Here is an 8,455-nt window from a genome sequence, read left to right as displayed (position 1 = left end):
GAGGGGCCAGAGGTGGCCTGGAGGGCTGGGCGGGGCTGTGGGGCGGGGCTGACGGGAGGGCGGGGCTGACGGGAGGGCGGGGCCTGGCAACCGCGTCTGGAGTCTCCTCTGTGCTGTGGCCACACGCCTAGGGACAGAGGGCGGAGTGAACGCGCAGATAAGGTCACGGTGGCACGGTGCTGTGCAGGGCGGATGAGGACGTGCCAGGGCGGCCAATGAGCTCCGGGACACTGGCTCACGGACCCTCCCTGGGCGGCGCTCCTCTGCTCCGAGGCACCGCCCTCGTGGGCAGGGTACCCCGTTGGACCACCGGACCCTAGGCCGCGCGTTACTGCACCATCAGTGGGTTTTCCCGATTAAAAAGAGGGGTGGTTTAGAAGGTTCCAGAGGAATGAGGCGGGTGGGCGCAACTGAGCTATGTTTTCTGAGCAAGGTCCTAGGGCTGGTGATTGCATTGGCGAAAGCAGGGCGTACACCTACTCCCTCACCTGGATCAGGTGCGCGCCCGTTGGGCGGGTCCTGTCCGAGAGGCTGGCCAAGGAGAACGCCTTCCTCTTCCTGGGCTGGTGTGAGGAGCTCCGGCACCGAGCGGAGCGGCGGGCATCAGTGAGTACGGGTCTGAGCGGCTGGGGCAAGTCGGTACTGTGTCTACTCTTCCTCTTGAAAAGGGCATTGTGAACGAGAATCAGTCGAGTCCCTGGGTTTGTCTGTGCGCGTCCACCAAGTTCATACTCCATGGAACCTTTTGCAGACCCTCAGAACTCAAGATTAGTGTCTACACTCTTGGTCATGAAAGTTGTGGTTGACTGTTAACCACAGTCGTTTCAGTTCATTGCAGAAAAACTCCTCCTGCATTTCCAGTTTTGAAGACTGATTTTCATTTTGTTATTTTTCTAATATCTGATACTTTACCATCTTCGAGTTTCAAATCGCTTTGAGAAATGGCACCCTGTGTATTTAACACGGATGGGGAGAGCTGCACCTTTGATCCAGAGCCGCGGATTGTGTAGGGCTTTTGTAGGAAGAGGGTCTCTGGGGGAAGGGATATTCCCCTAGAGGAGGGCCTCACTTGGGTTTGGGGCTTCCAGAAGAAGAGGTGTAAAGTCTTGCACATAGGGCCACTGGTTCTGCAACACCATACTTAGAGGAGCGGGGGCGGAGAGTGCCGCTGAGTGCTGCTGTGCCTTTAGACATAGTGCTTGTATGTTCCTTTTTAGAGCTCTGGATGGACAGGTAACAATAGGAAGCAGTTTTCTCTACTGTCAAAAAGTGCCATTTTTACTTCATTTCAATAAAATGTTACCCATCTCCCCAGTCACAAAGACTTGAGAAACTACCTCACCCACAGGAATGCCCTGCCCTGGGGCAGAAGCCTTGCCCTGTTCTGTGTTTACCAAGTGAACAGGTTCTGTATTCCTGCTTGGCCAAGGTACTTCCTTGAGAGATGAGGAAATGTTTGGGTTGATAATGAGTTAGTAAACCTGCACACAAAGTTTAGAGAATAATAGGGCTGGGTTTAAGGTGCTGTTTTATTCTACTCTGTGGCCTGTTATTGAAATACCTTAGCAGCATCTGGTTGTTTGCAAATTGCTATGTTGGAGCTTAAAAAGAATAAGTAATAACTTCCATCCAGTTTATGGTATCTTCATTAAGGAGAATTGGCTATTGGCTCACTATGTTCAGTTTCTGTGAAATGAGTCAATACTACTCTTCTACTTTTTTAAGTTGACAAAAAGTTGTATTTTTTTTAATTTTTAAACTCTGGTACATTTATTCTTTATTTTTATTCTCAGGAGTTTTCTCCCTATTAAAAAATAAATATTTAGTGTTCCAAAATACAAAGTTGATAGAAGTCAAAGGTAAAATTTGTACATTCTAACTACTAAGAGTCACAGGTCCTTGTCTATTCGCTCATTTGCAAATGGTGTTGTAAAATGACCGTTTAAAGTCTAAATATATTGAATTATTTTTTTCCTTTTTTTTAAAATGACAGACAAGCATGTATCCTGTCTTAAGCCAGTATCTCCCTGAAATTCTCTGAGAAGCAGGTACAAGGCAAGGATTTTTCTGCCCTTTGCTCGCAGCTCTTTGTCCCTCTCCACAGACAGGTGTAGGGGAGGGAGCAGTGGAGTTCACATTTGATTGTAAAATTTGTTTAAGGAGGTTAATTGTCTGACCAGGAACATAGATTCTGACTTACTAATTCGACAGACTTGGTCTCCTTAAGACAAAGTGAGTAATTAAAACTCAAGTCCCAGAAAGATTACACTGATCTGGAAACAAAGGTGGAAGATGTTAATGTCAGTGTTTAAAGTTTTGCTTCCCAAGAAAGGCAGCATTTCAGAGCCTCTTGAGAGACTTAACTCTTTTTTTTTTCCAAGTTTTTATCAACTGTTGTAAATACAATATAAACCTAGTTGTGTTTTTATTTCTTTGACTTCTAATGGGATTTTTATCAACTTAGCAAATTAACCTTGTAAATTAAAAATTAAGACATGGATTTTAATACAGAATGAAAATTTAGAAAGCCATTTCTAGATGTACTTTTCCTATATGTACCATTTTTATATTTCTGTTGATGTTTGTTTTTATTTGTTTGAGAGCTTTAATGTCTGTTGAGAGTTGGTTGTTGATGGCATTAATTTATGATATAATATTCTAATAGAAAAAGAGGGAGGGGTCCTTTGATCTCTGGGCTTTTGTTCCTGACCTTGGTTCTAGTTTAGAAGTAGTGATCAGCTTTCTTACTCCAGTGGAAATTTATTCAGAATAAGATGTGAATGACACTCTTTGACCCCTAGCCTGAGTTATTAACAAATTGTCAACAGGTAAAAATGATTTCCAGATCTTAAGTTTACTGAAGCTATGAGGTTTACAAAGCAAATTTTTTCTTCCCAACTTTTATAAACTCTTCCTAATATATTAATAATATGACATTATTTTAAAATTATTTAGAAATATTCAAATATTTTAGTTGCTTCTGAAGAAAAAGGACTTTCTTGGCTTGAGATTTCATAGTCACTTTTCAGAAAAGAAAACCTTATAGTTTGCTTGGCTTTGGAATTCAGTGGTTTAAGGCTTTTATGAGTATTCAGATCCTGATTGTGATGTGAAGTTGAGGAGATATTGTGGTCATTCAGCAGAACCATTGAATAGGATACCCACACCCATGCTCTGTTGTCATTATAGTAAAATAGAGGGAAAGTGAGCGGCTCAAGATTTGAAGCTGAGTACAGGAACTAAGATCTATATCCAAACTTTCTGTTTACAAGTGTTGTTTCTGACTGAAATTTACTGCCTGTAACTGATCAGGCAATGTGATCTTACAGAAAGTTTCACAGAATTCCTTATATTTTTGTAATTCAGCTGACTTGCTGAAGCCTTCACTGGAACAAGATTGATCCTAAACCAACCCACCCTGATAAAAAGCATCTTAGGGGAGAAAAAGTTTGATTTCAGTTTACAATTCCAGGTTACAATTCATTATAGGAGAGAAGTCACAGTGGCGGCATCTTGAAGCAGCTGGTTACATCATATCTATAGTCAAGAGTAGAGCAAAACAAATGTATGAAATCTTGCTTACTTGTTTTTCAGTCATTTTCGCTTCTCTTACAGTTCAGGAGCCCCTGTCTGGGGAATGGTGCCCCCATGATGACTAAGTCAAGACAGTTCCCCACAGACGTGTCCACAGGCCAACCTGATCTAGATAATTCCTCTTTTAAGAATGTCTTCCCAAGCGATTCCAGGTTGTGTCAAGTTGACAGTTAAAACTAACCAGCACATTAACCGATGTATTGGAAGAGCTGCTAAAGGTACACAGAGCTTAGCAGGTTCAAGGCAGAGGTTAGTCCGAGGCATGTCTCCAAGGTGCAGATCCGGGAGAACATCAATTTAAGTTGGAAACTGATGACAAGAAAGCTTGATTGGAATTCCCATAGAAGTGAATATGCTAAGCTGAAACCCTGCAGACAGTTAGGAGACTTTTGCCTGTCCTTCCTGTTGTGTGTTCACCAAATGGTCAGACGATGAGTAGAAGGATTCTGCTTCATCATGGTGCTATTAGATGCCTCAGCTTTTATGATGTCCAGATAAGGGTGTTGAATTCTTTATTGGCCTGATGCATTCTTAAGGTCGGAGACCTGCTTTTTTTTCTGTTCTGCCTTTGTTTGTTTCATCCACGTGTTCCCAACCTATGCCAGTCAGCTCATAGATGGTACTTTTTACTTTGCATGAATAGTTTACCAGTCTGCCTTGTAGTTGGTTCTGGAAAGGTAATGGTTTCTACATGTTCAAATGTGATACTGAAGTGTCATCCTGGCTTATGCACTGAAAATGGGATCAACCACTGCTTGACAAGGAAGTAAACTAGGACAAGGCAGAGCCTGAAGCCATTGTTCCACACAACATGGAGGAACTTAGAATACAACATAACCTCATCTCCATAAATTGCCACTCTCAAGGGGTCTAGCACTCATCAAACTACAAGAAATGGGCTAAACAAGAAAATGTAACCTGAGACCTGGAGAAGTCAGTCAAGACAGAGACAGACTGGAAATGACAGTTGATGATGCAGTTACAGACAGGGATGTCAGATGTACTCAAGGACTTAAAAGGAGGTGTGAATGTCACCAGGACAGAAATGGAGAGGAGAGAAACAAGCAGAATAATTTAAGCTGAAGGCATAAAATTTGAGGAAAGAGTTCACTATTGTCTAAAGAGCATATCTGAGAGAAAAATAAGACCATGAACTTGAAGAAACATCAGCCAAATGCAGAAAGAGGCAAAGGGTGGTATGGGCTGTGAGAAAAGGCCCAAACCCTCAGTGACACATGTGGGGGAAAAAATCAGGTAAATAAATAGATCTAGAATTTGAGAAGCCAAAATAGTGGAGGAAGTTTTAAATGTATTATAGGAAATGATACCCCATGATTTAGATGCCACTGAGAAAATGGTCAGGTGAACCATTTTGAAAAATATTCAAGATACGTATGTGTGTGTGTATATGCACAAATATATATATTTATACTTGAGTGTTAGATATTCATTATATGTAAGGATAATTTACAAAACAAACAAGACAATGCACATTTTAAATGGGCAAAAATTTTTAACAGACACCATAACAAATAGAAATAAGCACTCTGGCCAGGGTCCCAGGCAGGCTGACTGCAGATCTTCACCTTTCCCTCTGCCCCTCCAAATACAATCTCCCATTCTCATCCCAAGCTCTGCAGCAGAATACCTCTTGCAAGCCTCTCTTCCCTACTGTCCCCATCTCCAGTGGCTCACACAAGATCTTCCCCTCCAAACTTCCTTTCCCACCACCCATTGCTTTGTCTCAGCTCCCAACCTCAAAAGGCCTTATCTGGGAACCTACAGGCTACTATGACCAAGGAAGTAAGTTGGCTAACAGCCAATCTTTGGCACTCCCTCCATTCCTCCATGTTCAATCCCCAGTCTCATCCTCAGCCCTGTAGCAGAACTTCTGCTGTGGCCTCTCCTCACTCTGTCCCCATTCCAAGGTGACCAAACAGAACCTGGTGGAATACCCTGCTCTCTGCCTTCCTGTGGACCCCTCCAGCCACCCATCCAGTCCATCCCCATTCCTAAGGGTCAGCTCCCAATACTCAGAAACTCAGTTTACCTAGAACCTCCAGTGGACATACCTATTAGGATCCCAGAAAAATTTCATACCAGGCAATGCACAGTCACCACACTGTCCTAAGAACCAGAGAGGAAACAAAAACCGAGGAACAAAGCTCCCACCCAACAAAGAAAAGTACAGATATCAACACCTTGAATTATAGTCTTCCCAATCCCAGGTGCTTATTTGCCAGTATAAAAACACAATCAATAACAGCCAAGACAGTCAACCCTACCACAGCAAGCCCTGAATATTCCAACATAGCTGAAGCACAAGAAAAAGACCTTTAAACAACCTTTATGACTATGATAGAGATCCTCAGAGAGGAAATGAATAAACCTCTTAATGAAGTCTATGAAAACAAACAGTTGAAGGAGATGAATAAAACTGTTCAAGACCTGAAAGTGGAAATAGGATCAATAAGGAAAACCTAAAACTGGGGAAGTCTGGAAATGAAAAATTTAGAAACTCGAACAGGAACCACAGAGGCAGACTTCACCAACAGAATACAAGATATGGAAGAGAGAATCTCAAGCATTGAAGACATGATAGAAGAAATGGATACATTGGTCAAAGAAAATGCTAAATCTTAAAAAAAAAAAAAAAAAAAAAAAAAAAAAAAAAAAAAAAAAAAAAAAAAAAAAACTTCCTGAAGCAAAACATTCAAGAAATCTAGGACTTTATGAAATGACCAAATGTAAGAATAGAGGAAGGAGAAGAAACACAACTCAAAGACCCAGAAAATATTCTAAACAAAATCATATAAGAAAATATTCCCAACCTAAAGTAGGAGATGCCTATAAAGATATACAAAGCATACAGAATGCCAAATAGACCAGAAAAGAAAGTCCCCTCAGCACATGTACAGGACAAAGAAAGAATATTAAAAGCTGCAAAAGAAGAAGACTAAGTAACTTATAAAGACAGACCTAGTAGAATTATACTTGACTTCTCAATGGAGACTTTAAAAGCCAGATGGGCCTGGGCAGATATCCTGCAGATTCTAAGAAACTACAGATGCCAGCCCAGACGACTATAACCAGAAAACTTTCCATCACCATAGATGGAGAAAATAAGATATTCCATGATAAAGCCAAATTTAAGCAATATTTATCTACAAATCCAGCCCTACAGAAAGTGCTAGAAGGAAAAATCCAACCTAAATAGGTGAATTACACCCAAGAAAATACAGGAAATAAGTAATCGCAGAACAGCAAAATAAAAAGAGGGAAGCACACACACATAAAAACAAAACAAAATAACAGGAGTCACTAATCTGGTCATTGATAACTCTCAACATCAACAGTCCTATTAAAAGACTCAAACTAACACAATGGATGCTAAGACAGGATCCATTCTTCTGCTGCATCCAAGAAACACACCTTAACATCAAGGATAGACATCACTTCAGGCCTAAAGGATGAAAACGTTATTTCAAGCAAATGGACCCAAGAAGCAAGCTAATATAGGCATTTTTATATCTGATAAAATGAACTTCAAACCAAAATCAATCAAAAGAGATGAGGAAAAGATACTACATACTCATCAAAGGTAAAATCCACCAAGATAACATTTCAATTCTTAAAACGTCTCTGCCCAAACACACTCTTGTAAAAGGAGCACTAGTATAGTTTAAATCACATATTGACCTTCACACACTGATAGTGGGTTTGGTAGTTTGAATGTAATTAGTCCCCATAATCTCATAGTGAGTGCCACTACTAGGAGGTGTGGCTTTGTTGGAGTGGGTATGGCCTTGTTGGAAGAAGTGTGTCACTGTAGGAGTGGGCTTTGAGGTTTCCTGTGCTTAGGATACTGCCCAAATGTCTCAGTTAACTTCCTGTTGCCTGCAAGATGTAGAACTCTCAGCTACTTCTCCAGTACCATGTCTGCCTGCATGCCATCATGCTTCCTGCCATGATGATGATGGACTAAACCTCTGAAACTGTAAGCAAATCACCCAAGTGTTTTCATTCATAAGAGTTGCCATAATCATGGGTTTCTTCACAGCAATAAAAACCCTAAGACAGTGAGAGACTTCAGTGCCCCAATCTCACCAACAGACAGGTCATCTGGACAAAAACTAAACAGAAATACTAGATCTAACAGACCTTGTAAACCAAATGGACCTAACATATATTTACAGAACATTTTACCCAAACACAAAAGAATATACCATCTTCTCAACACCTCATCAAACTTCCTCCAAAATTGACCATATACTCAGACACAAAGCAAGTCTCGATGGATACAAGAAAATTTAAATAACTCCCTGCATCCTATCAGACTACCACAGATTAAAACTAGATATCAACAACAGAAAGTTTACAAACTCATAGAAACTAAATAGCTCACAATTGACTGGGAAAAAAATGGGTCAAGACAGCAATTAAGAAAGAAATTAAAGACTTTCTAGAATTGAAAGAAAATTAGTATACAACATACCCAAACTTATGGAATACAATGAAAGATTATTCTAAGAAGAAAGTTCATAGCACTAAGTGCCTACATAAAATAATTGGAACAATCTTATACGAATAACAAAACACCTGGAAGCTCTAGAATGTAAAGAATAAATAACACCCCAAAAGAGTAGACAGCAAGAAATAATCAAATTCAGGGTGAAATCAATAAAATGGAAACAAAGAGAACAATACAAAGAATCAATGAAACAAAGAACTGGTTCCTTTAAGAAAATCAATAAGAGCCGGGCGGTGGTGGCGCACGCCTTTAATCCCAGCACTCGGGAGGCAGAGCCAGGCGGATCTCTGTGAGTTCGAGGCCAGCCTGGGCTACCAAGTGAGCTCCAGG

General features: G+C 40.9%; 1 protein-coding gene across 2 annotated transcripts in view; it reads left to right on the top strand.

Annotated features, from left to right (window-relative positions):
• Window positions 1-55: 55 nt before the first annotated feature.
• The window catches only part of Sh3yl1 (SH3 and SYLF domain containing 1), a 41,727-nt gene continuing 33,327 nt past the window's right edge, over window positions 56-8,455 (top strand). The window contains exon 1 of one of the 2 annotated variants that reach the window (XM_028857464.2): window positions 56-606. In XM_028857464.2, the coding sequence (XP_028713297.1) occupies window position 606 (1 nt within the window). In that variant the 5' untranslated portion in view covers window positions 56-605. The remainder of the gene's footprint in view (window positions 607-8,455) is intronic. The other variant, XM_037198171.1, reaches the window with a different exon arrangement.

Source organism: Peromyscus leucopus, chromosome 22 (assembly GCF_004664715.2).
Source record: "Peromyscus leucopus breed LL Stock chromosome 22, UCI_PerLeu_2.1, whole genome shotgun sequence".
Lineage (NCBI taxonomy): Eukaryota > Metazoa > Chordata > Mammalia > Rodentia > Cricetidae > Peromyscus > Peromyscus leucopus.
Note: the sequence above shows the minus strand (reverse complement) of the source record. Positions and strands in the feature narration are given on the sequence as shown.